Genomic DNA, 23,954 nt, shown 5'->3' with positions numbered 1-23,954 from the left:
GAAAAGATATCCTCCTAATTTTGTTGTGAAGTCTCTTGATAAGCAAATGGAAAAGTGTGGAGGTAAGTCAACTATGTACATGTCTTGAGGTATCACAAAATTGGGACAAGCATGCAAGGTCAAACCGAGATCTTTGACCACTCCAACTGACTTGACTGCTATTCCATCTAACTGTACAACTCCTCTAGAAACGAGCTCATATATTAAACCAAGTTTATCTATAAGGTTTTTGGGCATAATTGAACTACTGGCTCTTGAGCCTATCATGCAATTGTGGACTAGGTGGTTGCCAATTATCAATGTTACAAAAATGGAGGAGCCTTTGTTGATTGGATTGGCTAAGTATTCTTGACTAGGATATCATCAGCTAATGCAACCTTGGGCTGATCTTTCTGAGGCTCATTGGTCAGGGGAATATTATCTAATTTTTCTCGCAACAATTATTTTTGTCTAGGAATTTGTAATGCATCAATCATAGTCATAGAAACAGTGGTCTTCGTCATAGATTCAACAATATTAAAAATAATACCACTAACCTTTTGCTGTAATTTTGGAACGATAGGCTTTGGCTGAGCTGGATTAGGCTGAAAGTGATCTTTCTGTTGTTCTTTAGGTGCTGCAAGCTGTCCTCTTGGTAAAATCTGCATATTTTGGACAGGTGGAGGTACCCTAGTAGCTTGTAGAAGCCTGTTGTTTTGAATTATCTTGTTGTTGTTTTGCCTTATCAGCTTGTTGCTGACCAATTCCAGCTTGTTGTTGATGATTTGTAGCTTGTTGTTGATGATTTGCAGCTTGTTGTCCAATGTCAATAACACACTTTTTTGACCTTGTGTTAGCTACAATAGGTGTATGAGGTCGATTCTGCACTTGTGCATGATTAACACCACAAAACTCTTCACCTTTCCAATTCATTAAAGAAACCTCAGGACCTTCCGATTCTTCAATAATCCCTGCATCCTAAAAAAACATAGAATTATTCTATACCATCAAAGCCTCTGACTGTGGATGCATTGCATTCAAGCACGATGCTTGATTATGGGCTTGTTGGCATGGAAAACACCAATCTTATGCCAAGTTGTTTTGAACATACACAATCTCTTTCGAATTGTTGGTAGTATTCTCATTATACTGCTAGTTTTGCCTGTTATTATAGTTTCTTCTTTGATTCTGAGGGTTAGCTTGGTAATTGGGTCTGTTAGGCTAATATTGGGGCTAGTAAGGTCTATAATTTTGACATTGCCAATTCTTAAGGCTCACTAAATCAAATTTCAGGGCATTTCAGGATCAGGATTTGTAAAATTTGTAACCGAAAAATCAAAAATTAGGCTTGTGGAAGCCCCCCTTTGAGCATTGATTTTATTAACTTGTTTCTTTTCTTTGTGCAGGTTAACAACACAACAAAAATCACAAAAAAAAATTTCATTTAGTGCTTAAAAAGAACTTAAAAACACACAAAAAAAAAAAAAAAACAGTTTTTCATTGTTTTCTAGTTAGGGATACATTTTGTTTTGGTGCTTAAAATCAACAAAACAAACTTTCTTTCTTGCATCAATTGGGACTTAAAAATCACAATCCACACTTCAATTTTTGGGGCAGTAAAAAGAACAATCCACTTGTCTTTATTTTTGGCAAAAACAAAAATTTTCCTTCAAAGCAAAACGTGTTTTTCATTAAGTTGACCAGGATTTCTCAATTCTAGATTACAAAACATATTGCTTTGAAGCTAAAAATGAACACCATGGCTGTTGGAGCAACATCTCCAAATAGTTAAATCACATTGCAAATGCTGGATTAAAAAGAACAAGTGTTTTACGTATCTGGCACGCTTGTGCACAAAAGTCAGTCGAGTGGTCCTACCTCTAACACACACTATCCTCTCCCTTGGCTCTCGTGGTCCTAGGTGCAAGAGAAAAGTGTTAGTAACGCTCAAAATTTTATCTTTTTAAGAGAGGCTTGCCAAGGGATCGATACTCTTGGGAACGACCTCGAGCGGTAAATCCTTCGAGCCGCTATAGAAATCAGGTGAGAGCGAAAGCTGTAGCCTTGGGTATAGCTGTTCCTACAGTGTAACTGGCCGAAAGGACAAATGGGCCCCACCACCAGTTACAAGGCTCTTAAGTGAGTCACTGCAGAATGAACTTATGTCCAAAGCCATCGAACATGACTAAACACTTTTAAGTAGTAGCCCACCTGTTCTATTGATTGAGGATATTTGAGGTATAATTTAGTGCAAGAGCATAGAAGGTTTTGCTCCCAAGATACTCACCATACATATTTCCTTGAGTAGAAACATAGCTTTTTGAAAAGTCACTTGTGGCTTGATAAAAGTGGTGACTCCCCCATCATAGGGATCATCTATTTGTTATGCTCGTGCAAGACTTAGTATATCACATCCTTACCTGCCACGGCGGGATTCATAAGGTATGTAGTACCAAAGTCGAAGAAATATCAAGATGTGGGCTAAATTTATCACAACTGGCCATTTGACCTTAGGGATAAAGAGTGTTTGAAGTGTGTTCGTTTTACAGACCTAGTGCAAATTGAGCCGACTTCAGGCTTTGGAACTACACCTTAAAATAAATCTAAAGGAAGGGTCAAAAACAAGTCCAAGAATTGGGTTGATCTAGACCCATACTCATTTGTGCCTTTGAGGCTACAATCTTGTGTTTGTGTGCTTGCTTTGTTTTCTTGTCAAAGAAAAATCAGAAAATCAATCCCAAAAACAAAGTATTCATCCAACATCTGTCAACACAACCAAAAATACCAAAAACAAAGTGCAAACAAACAAAGAGTCAAAAATTTATGACCATTCTTCACATCTTGCGAAAGAAGAAGTGTCATCAGAGTATCACCTTGAAAAGGAGACCACTAAGCTCAAAGGCTTTAATCAAAAGGAGAAAATTCTTCTATATCAATCGACAAATCTTTGTCTCCCATAGATTCTTTCTACATCGCATGCGTCTATACCTTCAAGGTAAAACAAACGAGTTTGATTCAGAATCATTGAACCGCAGAGCTTTTATGCAATATAGAGCTCTGAGTTATCACAAAAATCAAGGAGGAAAGATTGATCCCAACTTCTTCCCAAACATCTGCATCACCTACAACACAGCTCGAGAAGTGCCACCAACGCCTGAAAGGGAAGAAACAGAGTTTGTCCCATTTATGACACAGAGTTTTTATTGAAGTTAAAAACAAAACATCCATCATCTTACTCATACATTATCATTCCATCATCAATCCATCCCAAAACTCTCAAAACATTAAGAGGTTCTTGTCCCAAGATTCCTTTTTAGATATTGCTTGAAATCAAACACATCACATCACTTTTAGATTGTTTCTACATCTAGGATAAGCTCATCCTAAGAGACACATCTACGCAGGTTAGAACTAGTTCATGAGTGAATCCTCTCATTGCTAGGTAGTCAAAATCTGTAACACATCTCAGATTTCTCTACACCTTATCACATCAAAACTTATCAAAACAAGCAAGCAATTCAAAGAAGGAATTTCGGTTGCATCTACCTTAAAGTGCTAGAGATCTACATACCACCAATCCACTAAAATCATCAATCCTTCATCAAACAACTCATCATCATCTTCAATCAACTTCAACACAAACTTGCAAACAAAATGGCTCAAACTCGATCACGGTCAAGGCAACGAGAAATTGGAATTGAAGGACATGACCCAAAAATGACCAATAATGATCACCTGATGTTCAAAAATCCACTTCCATCACAAGATCAAAGGGGTCCTTCCACGTCCAGACGAGGTCCTGATACCACTGATTATACGCAAGCTGCGTATAATTACACTGTCAATCACCTGTATGATGCTAGTGAACAAATTGCAACTATAACCTTCAAAAATCCCACCTCAAATTGCAATGTTGTTACACGTCGTGGCAAGGTCACCATCAAGGCAACTCCACAAGGCACCACCTCCATCCCAAAGCAGTACAATCTTGTGGAACAATTAGACAAAACACCTGCGCTTATATCCATCTTGGAGCTTTTGCGTCTGTCACCCTCTCATAAAACAATCTTGGATCAAGCACTCCAAGAGGCGTCAGTCCCTGCAAACCTGAACACGGACCAATTTCAAGCCATGGTTGGAAGTCTAAAGTCATCACCTTGTCTCACTTTTTCCGAAAGTGATAACTCTTCCTTCCAGCAACCTCATAACGCCTCACTCCACATTGAAGGCTTTGTCAACCAACACAGGATCAAGCGAGTCTTGATTGATAATGGAGCAGGCCTAAATATCTGTACACTACAGTTGGTCACAGCATTGGGATATGCAATAGAATCAGTGGATCCTCGCAAGAAGATCACCATCAAGGCCTATGATGATGCAGAGCGTTCATCCAAAGGAGCTGTGGTACTACCAATCCGAGTAGGCCCCGTGGTAAAGCACATCACTTGTCAGGTTCTGGACCTTCCTCTGCCATATAATCTATTATTAGGGAGACCTTGGATACATGCCATGCAAGCCGTTCCATCTACCTACCATCAATGTATCAAGTTCCCACATAATGGTGCAGAGATCACAATCTTGGGCGATGCAAATCCCTTTGCTTTTTGCCATAATATCAGCCATCAACCAGAGATTACTGTTCCTAATAATAGGGAAGCCATTTCCTCCACATCATATGTAAATCCCGCCTCTCTTGCCAGTTCAAACACCCCTATACCCAAGCAAGAAAAGCTTAAGATGAAAATCGCAGAGGAAGGTCCTGGAGAATACAACTTGAGTCAGCTCTTTTGTGTGGGACAAATGCCCACTTCTCCTAGAACACATGGTAAACCACAGCAGTTGCTCCAGCAACCACTAATCACGCCTGCATGTGCCTTAACGCCTTTCATTCTTGGAAAGAGTCAAGAGGAAGAAACACAAGATGAGGACCTAGCGGACTGGATCTATAAGGATCCCATCACCACTGATAAACCACAAGTTACACTTCCTACGGAACAGTATGGTAAAGGCCTCCTCATTATGCAAAGAATGGGGTATGATGGTCAGAGTGCTTTGGGATACTGCAAACAAGGACGACATGAACCACTACTGCCAGAGTTCAAGCCCAAAGGTAATACAGGCCTAGGCTTTGAAAAAGAGATCCTTCCTAAACTCAGATTTAAAGGAAAACCTAGCAAACCATTTTGCCCGCCTACTGCAAAGAGGACACCTTTCATAATCAAAGCACCATCAAACACTATCCCCACTGCCCCATCGAGGCTCACAAACCTACCACAACCATCTACAATGCCAATCATCCCACCAAATGAACCAGTAATCCCATCAGCAACACCATTTGTAGCAACAACTGTATGGAAACCTACAGCAACATCTATGGCACCAGCCATTCCCACAGAAGCCACTAAATCAACACTACCGATACTTCCAATGACAAATCCATTAAACCCCATCACGGTTCCTGCAACATCGATCACCACAAAAGTACATAAACCAATCACGCCTGCAGTATTTAACTCCAAAGACATCCCAGTATGGTATAGCAATCGGATGCTGGAAAGTGATTCAGAGACCGACTCACATGAATGGGAATTTGATTCAGTGCAACTTAACACTTCAGATGAGGAAGACACATCACCACCTCCACCCCGCAAAGACATCCCTGTTTATGGAGAAGCACAGATAAAGACCACTTGGGTACCTGAGCTGGAAACATCTTCCACAGACCCTACGTCTCATCCTACGCCTGATTCTGACAGGGAGAGTACCATCAATGACCTTCACCATAACGTCTTAACCCTCACGGATACATCTCCTGCACTTAACCTAATCGATGAAGTAATGCCCATTATCCACCCTGAACTCATTGAATGGAACCAACCAAATCCCCCATGTCTTGACCTCTTCCAGAACGATGAGGCTATCATTGACTTTTTGGAATTAAGGGATAATCTACCAAGCGGGGATCACAAAGCTGGATTCGCCATTCAACTTAATAGCGCAGCATACTTCGGGGCGGATGCCAAACCCTTCAGCTGCAAAAATATAACAATAAAACATGGATCTTCCAGTGAAAACCACACTGTGGCGCTGTTTGATCCGACAAAAGTAAAAAGAAAGAGCGTATCCAACGGTGAAAACCTCTCTGAGGCGCCTAAGGATGAAGGGTTTGACATCCTCCCTGCTAGTACACAACAGGAACGATCAACGATCCTCATTGAGGAGACCCAAGAATACAATGTGGGGACTCCTGAAAATCCTCATATCATACATCTGGCATCTCTTCTCACTCCAGAGGAACAACCTCAATTTATAGAGTTCTTCCAACAGCGTCAGATCAACTTTGCATGGTCATATGCAGACATGCCTGGGCTTGATCCTGATTTAGTCATGCATCATCTCACAGTAGCAAAAGGAGCCAAACCTGTCAAGCAGAAGCTTCGTAAGATGCATCCTCAGATTGCCGTGCTAGTCAAAACAGAACTCAAGAAACTCCTGGATGTTGGTTTCATTAGACCAATTGATTATGCAGAATGGATCTCCAACATTGTACCAGTTGGCAAACCAAAAGGGGGCATTCGCATTTGTACAGACTTCAGAGATCTGAATAAGGCATGTCCTAAAGATGACTTCCCCCTACCAAATATCGACATCATAGTGGATTTGACAGCAGGACATGCCATGCTTTCACTCATGGATGGCTTTTCAGGATACAATCAAATAAAGATCGCACCAGAGGACCAACATAAGACAGCCTTCACATGTCCATGGGGCACATACTGCTGGAATGTAATGCCTTTTGGTCTAAAGAATGCAGGAGCGACCTATCAAAGAGCAATGACCACCATCTTCCATGACATGATGCATACTATGATGGAAGACTATGTGGATGATTTACTAGCAAAATCACTCACAAGAGATGGACATCTTCACATCTTAGATAAAATCTTTGATAGACTGGAACAGTACCATGTTCGACTCAACCCAAAGAAATGTGTCTTCGGAGTGACCTCCGGGAAGCTTCTAGGATACATTGTCTCAAGCAAAGGCATTGAGGTCGATCCAGCAAAGGTTAAAGCAATCATGGACATGCCACCTCCAAAGAATATCAGTCAGCTAAGAACACTACAAGGACGGCTTCAATCTATCCGCAGATTCATTGCACAATTGGCTGATAAGTGTCACCCATTCACACACCTTCTACACAAGAACATCCGCTTTCAGTGGGATGCCCGATGCCAGCAAGCATTTCAGGCCCTTAAAGACTATCTCATGAATCCACCATTGTTGATGCCACCAGATCCAAGTAGACCATTATTGCTCTATATCTCAGCAACAAGTACAGCATTGGGTGTACTACTGGCACAACATAATGCAGAAGGAAAAGAGTGTGCTATTTACTACATCTCTCGCACACTTGTGGGCTATGAACTCAATTACACACCTATTGAGCGAGCTTGCCTAGCAGTAATCTTGGCAGCCACTAAACTGAGGCACTATCTGTTAACACACAAGGTGCAACTCATTGCAAAGATTGATCCACTCAAGTATTTACTTAACAAAGCAGCATTGACAGGTCGCTTAGCTAAATGGGTAATGATTCTAAGTGAATTCGACATCGAGTATGTGGACCGTAAAGCTATCAAAGGGCAGGTCATTGCAGATCAGTTGGCCGATGCACCTCTCATAGGTGATCATCCCCTCATTTCCAATTTTCCAGACGAAGAGATATTCATGATCACAGAAGTACAACCATGGAAATTATATTTTGATGGTTCATACACTAGGCACGGCTCGGGGGCAGGCATTTTGTTTATCACACCTCAAGGTGATAGCATCCCGAAGTCTTACAGGCTCACATTTCCATGCACAAACAACATAGCAGAATATGAGGCTTTGATCACAGGACTCAGGATAGCCATACAATGGAAATTAAAAGAACTTCAAGTATATGGCGACTCACAACTGGTCATTCGACAAGCAACTGATGAATATCAGACCAAAGATGATAAACTCATGCCATACAAGCAAATGGTGGACACTCTAAAGACATCATTTACTACTATCACTTTTGAGCAGATACCAAGAGATCAGAATCGAGCTGCTGACGCTATGGCTACTATTGCATCTCTCCTAGATCTTCCACAGAATTCAACACGCTACGAGTTCTTGGTAGAACAGCTTTGGATTCCCGCTTATGATATCCCCGAATCCGAAATGATATGTCGCCTTGTCGGTTCTGAATCCCCATGGTACGGTGAGTTCTACACCTATCTCCGCGATCACACCCTTCCTCCCAACCAATCAAATAACCAACGTAAAACCTTCATTCGCCAAACTGCTCGCTATACCATTATTGCCGAAACCCTATACCGACGTAGTCTTGATGGTACTCTCCTTCGATGTCTGGAACAGGATGAGATAACAAAGGTTCTGGAAGAGGTACATGAAGGAATTTGTGGGACTCACTCAAGTGGTCCATCACTAGCCAAGAAGATCATGCGAGCTGGATACTATTGGCCCTCTATGGAAAAGGATTCCTACTACTTTGTCAGGAAGTGCAAGAAATGTCAAGTTCACGGTGACCTGATACATGCACCGGCCCAGGAACTGCAACCAATCACCACACCATGGCCTTTTTGTCAATGGGGCCTTGACCTTGTGGGTAAGATTCATCCATCTTCATCCAATGGCCATAAATTCATTATTACCGCCACCGAATATTTCACCAAGTGGATCGAAGCTGTTCCACTTACCCAAGTTACCGGCAAGCAGATCGCCTCATTCATCCTCAATTACATCATCTGCCGGTATGGTGTACCCATGTCTATTGTCACAGATAACGGTCTCCCTTTCAAAAATCAGGATGTCCGTGAACTTTGTGAGAAATTTCATATCCAACACCGCTTTTCCACTCCCTATTACCCACAAGGCAATGGTCAGGCCGAAGCATCCAATAAAAACATATTGAGGATCCTAAAGAAGACAGTCAATGATGCCGGCCGTGATTGGCATGTTCAATTGAATCCAGCATTATGGGCATATCGAACTAGCATTCGAACCCCTACAGGTGCAACTCCTTATTCATTGGTCTATGGTGCAGAAGCTATCTTACCTATTGAGGTCGAGATACCGTCACTACGGGTTTCCTTGCACAATCTCATTGATGATGACGCATACAGAGTCTCACGCCTTCAGGACTTGGAACTACTTGATGAGAAGCGACAAGCTGCATACAACCATCTCAAAGCCTATCAGCAGCGCATGAGTAGAAGCTACAATCACCGAGTTAGACTTCGTACATTTGAGGTAGGTGATCTTGTTCTTCGAGAGAATCCTCGCAACCAACCAAACAGAGAACATCAAGGCAAATTTGAATCAAATTGGCTCGGCCCATATGTTGTCACTGCTGTATTCGGGTCCGGGGCATATCAGTTGGCTACATCAGATGGAGAACCACTCGCAGATCCAATCAATAGCATGCACCTCAAACGGTTTTATACCTAAGGTGTACAAGGCATCCAACTCCCTTGCATATCAGAAAATACCAAAAACATTCAGAAAATGTCCTGAAGAAAATACAAAAACATTCAAAAAAGTAAAGAAAAATCATGCATCCAAACGGTGAACAACCACTCCGGTGGCACCTTGGGTAAGTGCGATGGTGAAAAACCTGGCAAACAGGCGCCACTCGTAAAGGCAATGGCTCCAGTATCTTTCAGGCTCGTTGCGATCACATTCATGCACACATACATCCATCCATCCCAACCATGGCTTGTTATTTGATCTGCAATTAAGAAAGTACTCCATGCGTCTAGCATCCCACCTTTTCATAGTCAGGTCTACAAACTGGGGGCAATACCCTTACCCTCGTAATGGAAGTGGATTCTACATTTTCTTATATATCATTACGCTCTTCATTCAAGCAATCATCAGAAAATATCAAAAACATTCAAAAATGTCTCGCAAAATCTAAAAACATTCAAAAATGTCTCGCAAAATCCAAAAACATTCAAAAATGTCTCGTAAAATCCAAAAACATTCAAAAATGTCTCAACAAAATCCACAAACATTCAAAAATTGTTTCACAAAATACAAAAAACATCAGAAAACATTGAAAATCACACAAAAACATGACAAAACTTTGTACATACCCATCCGCACAGATACCAAACAAACATTGTGATATACTTCACAAAATGACCACTTACTAATCAACCACACAATCAACATCAACAATCAAACTGTCTTCAACAAGGATGCATCCTTCCTTACCAAAACAAAGACAAAAGTGACATTTTCTTTGACAAGAAAATTATGTTAAGCTATCAAATACTTGGTTGATTTGTGAGTACAATCGTTCGTTTATCTGTATCAGGATCTTGCAGCATTGTTTTGTATCATTTGCGCATCATTTCCGATGAAGTTCTGGGACATGTACTAATGGTGTCTATGTGGGAAGTTCACCAAGCTACATGATCTTATGCAAAATGCAGTCATAGATCATTACGGCTTGCTGACTACAGCGTATACCTCGACTATATGGACATGAACCATTACCAAGGATCCTTATTCTTTATTCTTTATGTTATATTGTTTGTTTGCAGGTACAATGCTCATTCTTTGGTTCCTCTTCCTCCAAACTGGATAAAGGTTTTTTATCTCTTAGTACGGTATGAACTTGTCTCAGGATATGATCAGCCTAAGATCAAGGAGGACGATCCAAGTCATGCATGAATAGAGATAATCCTTGTCTGTTCCGCAAGCAATACTCTGGTCAACTTGATCCATTATATCAAGTTGCTTGTATTAACTTGCTATATAAAAATCCATGTAAGAAATACTCTGGTCATCTTGAATCATTATGTCAAGATGCTTGTATTCTCTTCCAACATTTTAAAGCTCAATGATGAAAATAGAGCACTATGGATCGACATCTCATCTCATCTGTATATATTGCATTTCGTTGCATTCCACCCATCCATACATTCATAATAGCTGCATATCATGCATACATAGTCATAATAATGCATACTATATTTTCCTCTTCTTCCATAGGAATGAGTCATAGGTCCTCCATTTCTTCTAACATCGAACCCCCCCAACCCTCCCCATCTCAACAATCAGCATCACATACCCTACATCGTGTCCCAATCAACCTAATCAAGCCACGTTCATCACCATCCATCTCTAAATAGGAGGGATTGTGTTTCCTATCCTAAGTCATCCAATAAGCCAAGCCAGTTACTCTATCTGCATAGGTACATCAACTCCCACACACCTAGACTATCAACAGATACTCTGATCAAGTATCTTCGGGTCTCAACAGGTAATCGATTATGGTAATCCTAGACTACATCAGGCATTTATCATAATGACCTAGTCTCAACGGGGCTGCCATGATTCCCCACAACCATCCATCACATGCACACACTATCAATTGATCAACCAATCAAACACAATCCAACGGACAATTACATCAATTGTCTACGTCTCAACGAGTATTTTGCTTCATATACCTTGACTTCATCGGGCAATTACATCAATTGTCTAAGTCACATCAGGTCACTTTGATTCACTTACTCAGACTTTATCATGTCCAAGCGACCAACTGACATCAACTGTCACGCTTTGACTTGACCGGGGCAATTAAACCGATTGCACCAGATTGTCCAAACAATTTTGATCAATTGTATAGCATCAATCCAAACCCCACACTACATCTGCTATGTATCTCTTGCATGACCTCAGGGTATTCGTTGGCTTGTTGTTTCTTCATATTCACTCCATTTTCTCCCATTCTTTCATCATTAGTTCTAATTTCTTCTATTCTACCTCCCCTTCTCTTTTCATTCTTTTTCGAGAGATCGCCCGATTTTTCAAAAAAAATCGGCCCATCCCTCGAGGGGGCATACCACCCATTAAATTTACATTTTATGGGGCATTTCTTCACACCTATTTTTCTTTCTTTGAAACAACGCGATAAACCGCACCGTCTCAAAGAGGGGCAAATGTAGTCACATAAATCTGTCCATTTTAATTAAATGAATATTTCGTATTTATTTGATTAAAAATCCACTAGCCATCAATTAATTAAATTAATATTTAATTAATTCATCCCCAAACATTCTTCTATTAATTAAATAAATTATTCGATTTATTTTAATTAATTCATTAAAATCAAATTCCCATTAATTAAATAAATAAAATCAATTTATTTAATTAAATCCCCCTATTCCTCTTTTAAATAAATTAACATTTATTTAAATCATTTTAAAACCTCCCCCACTTGCATTTTCCTACAAATGCAACTTACACACATTTATTGAAATAAATGAATTTTTATTTTAAATAAAATCCTATTTTCCCTCACCCACCAAATCCACTAGCAAAATCTAATCCCCTTCTAGATTCTTCTAACCCCTTCCTAATTAGCCTAAACCATTTCCTAAATATTGTCACATTCCTAAGCAAAATGGAGTCACTTCTCAAATGGCCCAAAGTCTTGGATAACCATTGAAGGTTTTCAACCTTCAACCACCAAAAACCCCAAAGTCTTTGAAAACCATTAAAGGCTTCCAACTTTCAACCACTTAATTCCCCAAAGTCTCCAATAACCATTAATGGTTAATTCAACCCTCCTACATGGTTAAAACATTTGTTTGACTCAACCTCTATCCAACCCAAGGGTCTCATCAAGCATTTAATGCTTTGACCATGATTATCTCTTAATCATTTGCACAAAGGTTTATCCTTGCATTAACTCCTAATCCAGTGGGTAATCCTAATTTAGGCTTGACTCTCAGCCTTTAGATAACCATGAGGTCTTCTCAGGCCTTTAATGCCTCCAACTTCTTCTCTCAACCCAATCCTGTGTTGACACTTGTCACCATTTCATTGGTGCCAATTGTGCACATGGATCCCCAACTTTCAAGCTTGACCCTTGATTAAACCTTTCAATCCTGACCATCCATTGCTCCATTTTTCCTATAAATAGAGCCCATTCCTTCATAATCCAGATCCTGAAAACTTGTATGCATTTAGACTATAGCCATTTTAGAGAGCATTTTAGCATAGCATAACTAAATCTTGTCTTTTTAGTTAAAATACATCATTTTAGCATTACTATTAGCTTTTCATTTCATATTTGGAGCTATTATACAAATCTTAATCCTCCATAAGCATCCATAGTGCAAAAAGCTGCTGAGAGCTACACTATTTTGGAACTTGGAGAGGAGAGGAACAAGGGAGAAGAAGCTAAGGCCATGCTAAGAGGCAGTTGGAGATGTCTCATGATCATTTGTTCTATTTATTAGATATATTTAGCATGTTTCTTTTAGTGTCTCTTTTGGAATGCCTTCATGTTTTAGTTTTTTGATTGACTAACGTTAACATCTTGTGTGTTTTGTTTTGATTGATCAAGAACTAACAATTGTGCCATTTAGGAGGGCATCATTTGGTGAACCCGACGTGAATCGAACACGCAACCTTCTGATCTTCATTTTTGAAATTAACATTTTTTCTTGTTGAAATTGCCACACAGGTCGCGCTTCGGCGCTATTGAACGCGTTTTAGCGCTATTGAAAAATTTCTTTTAGCGCTATTGACCATAAAGTAGCGCTATTGAAAATGTTTCAGCGCTATTGGAAACATTCTAGCGCTATTGTCACAGTTTCAGCGCTATTGACACACTTCTAGCGCTTTTGTCTTCTCGGATTTTTCTCTTCTTTCAGCGCTACCGTTTAAATTAGCGCTTCTGTTCACGCAGACTAGCGCTATTGTATGAATCAGCGCTTCTGCAAAAACACAGACTAGCGCTATTGCAACAGAACGTTATAAAAAAAAAAGGCCTTGTAACCAATAAATTTTTTTTTTTTAGGCTTGTGGGAGGTAGAATATATATGGAATATAACATTTAAGTATAAGTGACATTTCCTCTTATCTTTTCTCTTTCTTATACTTTAAGTTATATTCCATATATACTTTCAGGATGTTTGAGAGGGGTTTCAGACCTCTAGGAGTTGAAATGCAAAATCTAGTTTTTGGAAGATCCTCCAAATTTCAGACTTAGTCAAATTTCAGGGCATTTCAGGATCAGGATTTGTAAAATTTGTAACCGAAAAATCAAAAATTAGGCTTGTGGAAGCCCCCCTTTGAGCATTGATTTTATTAACTTGTTTCTTTTCTTTGTGCAGGTTAACAACACAACAAAAATCACAAAAAAAAATTTCATTTAGTGCTTAAAAAGAACTTAAAAACACACAAAAAAAAAAAAAAAACAGTTTTTCATTGTTTTCTAGTTAGGGATACATTTTGTTTTGGTGCTTAAAATCAACAAAACAAACTTTCTTTCTTGCATCAATTGGGACTTAAAAATCACAATCCACACTTCAATTTTTGGGGCAGTAAAAAGAACAATCCACTTGTCTTTATTTTTGGCAAAAACAAAAATTTTCCTTCAAAGCAAAACGTGTTTTTCATTAAGTTGACCAGGATTTCTCAATTCTAGATTACAAAACATATTGCTTTGAAGCTAAAAATGAACACCATGGCTGTTGGAGCAACATCTCCAAATAGTTAAATCACATTGCAAATGCTGGATTAAAAAGAATAAGTGTTTTACGTATCTGGCACGCTTGTGCACAAAAGTCAGTCGAGTGGTCCTACCTCTAACACACACTATCCTCTCCCTTGGCTCTCGTGGTCCTAGGTGCAAGAGAAAAGTGTTAGTAACGCTCAAAATTTTATCTTTTTAAGAGAGGCTTGCCAAGGGATCGATACTCTTGGGAACGACCTCGAGCGGTAAATCCTTCGAGCCGCTATAGAAATCAGGTGAGAGCGAAAGCTGTAGCCTTGGGTATAGCTGTTCCTACAGTGTAACTGGCCGAAAGGACAAATGGGCCCCACCACCAGTTACAAGGCTCTTAAGTGAGTCACTGCAGAATGAACTTATGTCCAAAGCCATCGAACATGACTAAACACTTTTAAGTAGTAGCCCACCTGTTCTATTGATTGAGGATATTTGAGGTATAATTTAGTGCAAGAGCATAGAAGGTTTTGCTCCCAAGATACTCACCATACATATTTCCTTGAGTAGAAACATAGCTTTTTGAAAAGTCACTTGTGGCTTGATAAAAGTGGTGACTCCCCCATCATAGGGATCATCTATTTGTTATGCTCGTGCAAGACTTAGTATATCACATCCTTACCTGCCACGGCGGGATTCATAAGGTATGTAGTACCAAAGTCGAAGAAATATCAAGATGTGGGCTAAATTTATCACAACTGGCCATTTGACCTTAGGGATAAAGAGTGTTTGAAGTGTGTTCGTTTTACAGACCTAGTGCAAATTGAGCCGACTTCAGGCTTTGGAACTACACCTTAAAATAAATCTAAAGGAAGGGTCAAAAACAAGTCCAAGAATTGGGTTGATCTAGACCCATACTCATTTGTGCCTTTGAGGCTACAATCTTGTGTTTGTGTGCTTGCTTTGTTTTCTTGTCAAAGAAAAATCAGAAAATCAATCCCAAAAACAAAGTATTCATCCAACATCTGTCAACACAACCAAAAATACCAAAAACAAAGTGCAAACAAACAAAGAGTCAAAAATTTATGACCATTCTTCACATCTTGCGAAAGAAGAAGTGTCATCAGAGTATCACCTTGAAAAGGAGACCACTAAGCTCAAAGGCTTTAATCAAAAGGAGAAAATTCTTCTATATCAATCGACAAATCTTTGTCTCCCATAGATTCTTTCTACATCGCATGCGTCTATACCTTCAAGGTAAAACAAACGAGTTTGATTCAGAATCATTGAACCGCAGAGCTTTTATGCAATATAGAGCTCTGAGTTATCACAAAAATCAAGGAGGAAAGATTGATCCCAACTTCTTCCCAAACATCTGCATCACCTACAACACAGCTCGAGAAGTGCCACCAACGCCTGAAAGGGAAGAAACAGAGTTTGTCCCATTTATGACACAGAGTTTTTATTGAAGTTAAAAACAAAACATCCATCATCTTACTCATACATTATCATTCCATCATCAATCCATCCCAAAACTCTCAAAACATTAAGAGGTTCTTGTCCCAAGATTCCTTTTTAGATATTGCTTGAAATCAAACACATCACATCACTTTTAGATTGTTTCTACATCTAGGATAAGCTCATCCTAAGAGACACATCTACGCAGGTTAGAACTAGTTCATGAGTGAATCCTCTCATTGCTAGGTAGTCAAAATCTGTAACACATCTCAGATTTCTCTACACCTTATCACATCAAAACTTATCAAAACAAGCAAGCAATTCAAAGAAGGAATTTCGGTTGCATCTACCTTAAAGTGCTAGAGATCTACATACCACCAATCCACTAAAATCATCAATCCTTCATCAAACAACTCATCATCATCTTCAATCAACTTCAACACAAACTTGCAAACAAAATGGCTCAAACTCGATCACGGTCAAGGCAACGAGAAATTGGAATTGAAGGACATGACCCAAAAATGACCAATAATGATCACCTGATGTTCAAAAATCCACTTCCATCACAAGATCAAAGGGGTCCTTCCACGTCCAGACGAGGTCCTGATACCACTGATTATACGCAAGCTGCGTATAATTACACTGTCAATCACCTGTATGATGCTAGTGAACAAATTGCAACTATAACCTTCAAAAATCCCACCTCAAATTGCAATGTTGTTACACGTCGTGGCAAGGTCACCATCAAGGCAACTCCACAAGGCACCACCTCCATCCCAAAGCAGTACAATCTTGTGGAACAATTAGACAAAACACCTGCGCTTATATCCATCTTGGAGCTTTTGCGTCTGTCACCCTCTCATAAAACAATCTTGGATCAAGCACTCCAAGAGGCGTCAGTCCCTGCAAACCTGAACACGGACCAATTTCAAGCCATGGTTGGAAGTCTAAAGTCATCACCTTGTCTCACTTTTTCCGAAAGTGATAACTCTTCCTTCCAGCAACCTCATAACGCCTCACTCCACATTGAAGGCTTTGTCAACCAACACAGGATCAAGCGAGTCTTGATTGATAATGGAGCAGGCCTAAATATCTGTACACTACAGTTGGTCACAGCATTGGGATATGCAATAGAATCAGTGGATCCTCGCAAGAAGATCACCATCAAGGCCTATGATGATGCAGAGCGTTCATCCAAAGGAGCTGTGGTACTACCAATCCGAGTAGGCCCCGTGGTAAAGCACATCACTTGTCAGGTTCTGGACCTTCCTCTGCCATATAATCTATTATTAGGGAGACCTTGGATACATGCCATGCAAGCCGTTCCATCTACCTACCATCAATGTATCAAGTTCCCACATAATGGTGCAGAGATCACAATCTTGGGCGATGCAAATCCCTTTGCTTTTTGCCATAATATCAGCCATCAACCAGAGATTACTGTTCCTAATAATAGGGAAGCCATTTCCTCCACATCATATGTAAATCCCGCCTCTCTTGCCAGTTCAAACACCCCTATACCCAAGCAAGAAAAGCTTAAGATGAAAATCGCAGAGGAAGGTCCTGGAGAATACAACTTGAGTCAGCTCTTTTGTGTGGGACAAATGCCCACTTCTCCTAGAACACATGGTAAACCACAGCAGTTGCTCCAGCAACCACTAATCATGCCTGCATGTGCCTTAACGCCTTTCATTCTTGGAAAGAGTCAAGAGGAAGAAACACAAGATGAGGACCTAGCGGACTGGATCTATAAGGATCCCATCACCACTGATAAACCACAAGTTACACTTCCTACGGAACAGTATGGTAAAGGCCTCCTCATTATGCAAAGAATGGGGTATGATGGTCAGAGTGCTTTGGGATACTGCAAACAAGGACGACATGAACCACTACTGCCAGAGTTCAAGCCCAAAGGTAATACAGGCCTAGGCTTTGAAAAAGAGATCCTTCCTAAACTCAGATTTAAAGGAAAACCTAGCAAACCATTTTGCCCGCCTACTGCAAAGAGGACACCTTTCATAATCAAAGCACCATCAAACACTATCCCCACTGCCCCATCGAGGCTCACAAACCTACCACAACCATCTACAATGCCAATCATCCCACCAAATGAACCAGTAATCCCATCAGCAACACCATTTGTAGCAACAACTGTATGGAAACCTACAGCAACATCTATGGCACCAGCCATTCCCACAGAAGCCACTAAATCAACACTACCGATACTTCCAATGACAAATCCATTAAACCCCATCACGGTTCCTGCAACATCGATCACCACAAAAGTACATAAACCAATCACGCCTGCAGTATTTAACTCCAAAGACATCCCAGTATGGTATAGCAATCGGATGCTGGAAAGTGATTCAGAGACCGACTCACATGAATGGGAATTTGATTCAGTGCAACTTAACACTTCAGATGAGGAAGACACATCACCACCTCCACCCCGCAAAGACATCCCTGTTTATGGAGAAGCACAGATAAAGACCACTTGGGTACCTGAGCTGGAAACATCTTCCACAGACCCTACGTCTCATCCTACGCCTGATTCTGACAGGGAGAGTACCATCAATGACCTTCACCATAACGTCTTAACCCTCACGGATACATCTCCTGCACTTAACCTAATCGATGAAGTAATGCCCATTATCCACCCTGAACTCATTGAATGGAACCAACCAAATCCCCCATGTCTTGACCTCTTCCAGAACGATGAGGCTATCATTGACTTTTTGGAATTAAGGGATAATCTACCAAGCGGGGATCACAAAGCTGGATTCGCCATTCAACTTAATAGCGCAGCATACTTCGGGGCGGATGCCAAACCCTTCAGCTGCAAAAATATAACAATAAAACATGGATCTTCCAGTGAAAACCACACTGTGGCGCTGTTTGATCCGACAAAAGTAAAAAGAAAGAGCGTATCCAACGGTGAAAACCTCTCTGAGGCGCCTAAGGATGAAGGGTTTGACATCCTCCCTGCTAGTACACAACAGGAACGATCAACGATCCTCATTGAGGAGACCCAAGAATACAATGTGGGGACTCCTGAAAATCCTCATATCATACATCTGGCATCTCTTCTCACTCCAGAGGAACAACCTCAATTTATAGAGTTCTTCCAACAGCGTCAGATCAACTTTGCATGGTCATATGCAGACATGCCTGGGCTTGATCCTGATTTAGTCATGCATCATCTCACAGTAGCAAAAGGAGCCAAACCTGTCAAGCAGAAGCTTCGTAAGATGCATCCTCAGATTGCCGTGCTAGTCAAAACAGAACTCAAGAAACTCCTGGATGTTGGTTTCATTAGACCAATTGATTATGCAGAATGGATCTCCAACATTGTACCAGTTGGCAAACCAAAAGGGGGCATTCGCATTTGTACAGACTTCAGAGATCTGAATAAGGCATGTCCTAAAGATGACTTCCCCCTACCAAATATCGACATCATAGTGGATTTGACAGCAGGACATGCCATGCTTTCACTCATGGATGGCTTTTCAGGATACAATCAAATAAAGATCGCACCAGAGGACCAACATAAGACAGCCTTCACATGTCCATGGGGCACATACTGCTGGAATGTAATGCCTTTTGGTCTAAAGAATGCAGGAGCGACCTATCAAAGAGCAATGACCACCATCTTCCATGACATGATGCATACTATGATGGAAGACTATGTGGATGATTTACTAGCAAAATCACTCACAAGAGATGGACATCTTCACATCTTAGATAAAATCTTTGATAGACTGGAACAGTACCATGTTCGACTCAACCCAAAGAAATGTGTCTTCGGAGTGACCTCCGGGAAGCTTCTAGGATACATTGTCTCAAGCAAAGGCATTGAGGTCGATCCAGCAAAGGTTAAAGCAATCATGGACATGCCACCTCCAAAGAATATCAGTCAGCTAAGAACACTACAAGGACGGCTTCAATCTATCCGCAGATTCATTGCACAATTGGCTGATAAGTGTCACCCATTCACACACCTTCTACACAAGAACATCCGCTTTCAGTGGGATGCCCGATGCCAGCAAGCATTTCAGGCCCTTAAAGACTATCTCATGAATCCACCATTGTTGATGCCACCAGATCCAAGTAGACCATTATTGCTCTATATCTCAGCAACAAGTACAGCATTGGGTGTACTACTGGCACAACATAATGCAGAAGGAAAAGAGTGTGCTATTTACTACATCTCTCGCACACTTGTGGGCTATGAACTCAATTACACACCTATTGAGCGAGCTTGCCTAGCAGTAATCTTGGCAGCCACTAAACTGAGGCACTATCTGTTAACACACAAGGTGCAACTCATTGCAAAGATTGATCCACTCAAGTATTTACTTAACAAAGCAGCATTGACAGGTCGCTTAGCTAAATGGGTAATGATTCTAAGTGAATTCGACATCGAGTATGTGGACCGTAAAGCTATCAAAGGGCAGGTCATTGCAGATCAGTTGGCCGATGCACCTCTCATAGGTGATCATCCCCTCATTTCCAATTTTCCAGACGAAGAGATATTCATGATCACAGAAGTACAACCATGGAAATTATATTTTGATGGTTCATACACTAGGCACGGCTCGGGGGCAGGCATTTTGTTTATCACACCTCAAGGTGATAGCATCCCGAAGTCTTACAGGCTCACATTTCCATGCACAAACAACATAGCAGAATATGAGGCTTTGATCACAGGACTCAGGATAGCCATACAATGGAAATTAAAAGAACTTCAAGTATATGGCGACTCACAACTGGTCATTCGACAAGCAACTGATGAATATCAGACCAAAGATGATAAACTCATGCCATACAAGCAAATGGTGGACACTCTAAAGACATCATTTACTACTATCACTTTTGAGCAGATACCAAGAGATCAGAATCGAGCTGCTGACGCTATGGCTACTATTGCATCTCTCCTAGATCTTCCACAGAATTCAACACGCTACGAGTTCTTGGTAGAACAGCTTTGGATTCCCGCTTATGATATCCCCGAATCCGAAATGATATGTCGCCTTGTCGGTTCTGAATCCCCATGGTACGGTGAGTTCTACACCTATCTCCGCGATCACACCCTTCCTCCCAACCAATCAAATAACCAACGTAAAACCTTCATTCGCCAAACTGCTCGCTATACCATTATTGCCGAAACCCTATACCGATGTAGTCTTGATGGTACTCTCCTTCGATGTCTGGAACAGGATGAGATAACAAAGGTTCTGGAAGAGGTACATGAAGGAATTTGTGGGACTCACTCAAGTGGTCCATCACTAGCCAAGAAGATCATGCGAGCTGGATACTATTGGCCCTCTATGGAAAAGGATTCCTACTACTTTGTCAGGAAGTGCAAGAAATGTCAAGTTCACGGTGACCTGATACATGCACCGGCCCAGGAACTGCAACCAATCACCACACCATGGCCTTTTTGTCAATGGGGCCTTGACCTTGTGGGTAAGATTCATCCATCTTCATCCAATGGCCATAAATTCATTATTACCGCCACCGAATATTTCACCAAGTGGATCGAAGCTGTTCCACTTACCCAAGTTACCGGCAAGCAGATCGCCTCATTCATCCTCAATTACATCATCTGCCGGTATGGTGTACCCATGTCTATTGTCACAGATAACGGTCTCCCTTTCAAAAATCAGGATGTCCGTGAACTTTGTGAGAAATTTCATATCCAACACCGCTTTTCCACTCCCTATTACCCACAAGGCAATGGTCAGGCCGAAGCATCCAATAAAAACATATTGAGGATCCTAAAGAAGACAGTCAATGATGCCGGCCGTGATTGGCATGTTCAATTGAATCCAGCATTATGGGCATATCGAACTAGCATTCGAACCCCTACAGGTGCAACTCCTTATTCATTGGTCTATGGTGCAGAAGCTATCTTACCTATTGAGGTCGAGATACCGTCACTACGGGTTTCCTTGCACAATCTCATTGATGATGACGCATACAGAGTCTCACGCCTTCAGGACTTGGAACTACTTGATGAGAAGCGACAAGCTGCATACAACCATCTCAAAGCCTATCAGCAGCGCATGAGTAGAAGCTACAATCACCGAGTTAGACTTCGTACATTTGAGGTAGGTGATCTTGTTCTTCGAGAGAATCCTCGCAACCAACCAAACAGAGAACATCAAGGCAAATTTGAATCAAATTGGCTCGGCCCATATGTTGTCACTGCTGTATTCGGGTCCGGGGCATATCAGTTGGCTACATCAGATGGAGAACCACTCGCAGATCCAATCAATAGCATGCACCTCAAACGGTTTTATACCTAAGGTGTACAAGGCATCCAACTCCCTTGCATATCAGAAAATACCAAAAACATTCAGAAAATGTCCTGAAGAAAATACAAAAACATTCAAAAAAGTAAAGAAAAATCATGCATCCAAACGGTGAACAACCACTCCGGTGGCACCTTGGGTAAGTGCGATGGTGAAAAACCTGGCAAACAGGCGCCACTCGTAAAGGCAATGGCTCCAGTATCTTTCAGGCTCGTTGCGATCACATTCATGCACACATACATCCATCCATCCCAACCATGGCTTGTTATTTGATCTGCAATTAAGAAAGTACTCCATGCGTCTAGCATCCCACCTTTTCATAGTCAGGTCTACAAACTGGGGGCAATACCCTTACCCTCGTAATGGAAGTGGATTCTACATTTTCTTATATATCATTACGCTCTTCATTCAAGCAATCATCAGAAAATATCAAAAACATTCAAAAATGTCTCGCAAAATCTAAAAACATTCAAAAATGTCTCGCAAAATCCAAAAACATTCAAAAATGTCTCGTAAAATCCAAAAACATTCAAAAATGTCTCAACAAAATCCACAAACATTCAAAAATTGTTTCACAAAATACAAAAAACATCAGAAAACATTGAAAATCACACAAAAACATGACAAAACTTTGTACATACCCATCCGCACAGATACCAAACAAACATTGTGATATACTTCACAAAATGACCACTTACTAATCAACCACACAATCAACATCAACAATCAAACTGTCTTCAACAAGGATGCATCCTTCCTTACCAAAACAAAGACAAAAGTGACATTTTCTTTGACAAGAAAATTATGTTAAGCTATCAAATACTTGGTTGATTTGTGAGTACAATCGTTCGTTTATCTGTATCAGGATCTTGCAGCATTGTTTTGTATCATTTGCGCATCATTTCCGATGAAGTTCTGGGACATGTACTAATGGTGTCTATGTGGGAAGTTCACCAAGCTACATGATCTTATGCAAAATGCAGTCATAGATCATTACGGCTTGCTGACTACAGCGTATACCTCGACTATATGGACATGAACCATTACCAAGGATCCTTATTCTTTATTCTTTATGTTATATTGTTTGTTTGCAGGTACAATGCTCATTCTTTGGTTCCTCTTCCTCCAAACTGGATAAAGGTTTTTTATCTCTTAGTACGGTATGAACTTGTCTCAGGATATGATCAGCCTAAGATCAAGGAGGACGATCCAAGTCATGCATGAATAGAGATAATCCTTGTCTGTTCCGCAAGCAATACTCTGGTCAACTTGATCCATTATATCAAGTTGCTTGTATTAACTTGCTATATAAAAATCCATGTAAGAAATACTCTGGTCATCTTGAATCATTATGTCAAGATGCTTGTATTCTCTTCCAACATTTTAAAGCTCAATGATGAAAATAGAGCACTATGGATCGACATCTCATCTCATCTGTATATATTGCATTTCGTTGCATTCCACCCATCCATACATTCATAATAGCTGCATATCATGCATACATAGTCATAATAATGCATACTATATTTTCCTCTTCTTCCATAGGAATGAGTCATAGGTCCTCCATTTCTTCTAACATCGAACCCCCCCAACCCTCCCCATCTCAACAATCAGCATCACATACCCTACATCGTGTCCCAATCAACCTAATCAAGCCACGTTCATCACCATCCATCTCT

General features: G+C 40.6%; 1 protein-coding gene across 1 annotated transcript in view; it reads right to left on the bottom strand.

Moving 5' to 3' along the window:
• Positions 1-669: 669 nt before the first annotated feature.
• Positions 670-23,954, bottom strand: part of LOC131874444 (uncharacterized) — a 134,989-nt gene continuing 111,704 nt past the window's right edge. Inside the window, exon 6 of the mRNA XM_059217826.1 lies at positions 670-957. Within this exon, the coding sequence (XP_059073809.1) occupies positions 670-957 (288 nt within the window). The remainder of the gene's footprint in view (positions 958-23,954) is intronic.

This window comes from Cryptomeria japonica, chromosome 3, assembly GCF_030272615.1.
Source record: "Cryptomeria japonica chromosome 3, Sugi_1.0, whole genome shotgun sequence".
Classification (NCBI taxonomy): domain Eukaryota; kingdom Viridiplantae; phylum Streptophyta; class Pinopsida; order Cupressales; family Cupressaceae; genus Cryptomeria; species Cryptomeria japonica.
This window is presented reverse-complemented; position numbering and strand designations above follow the sequence as displayed.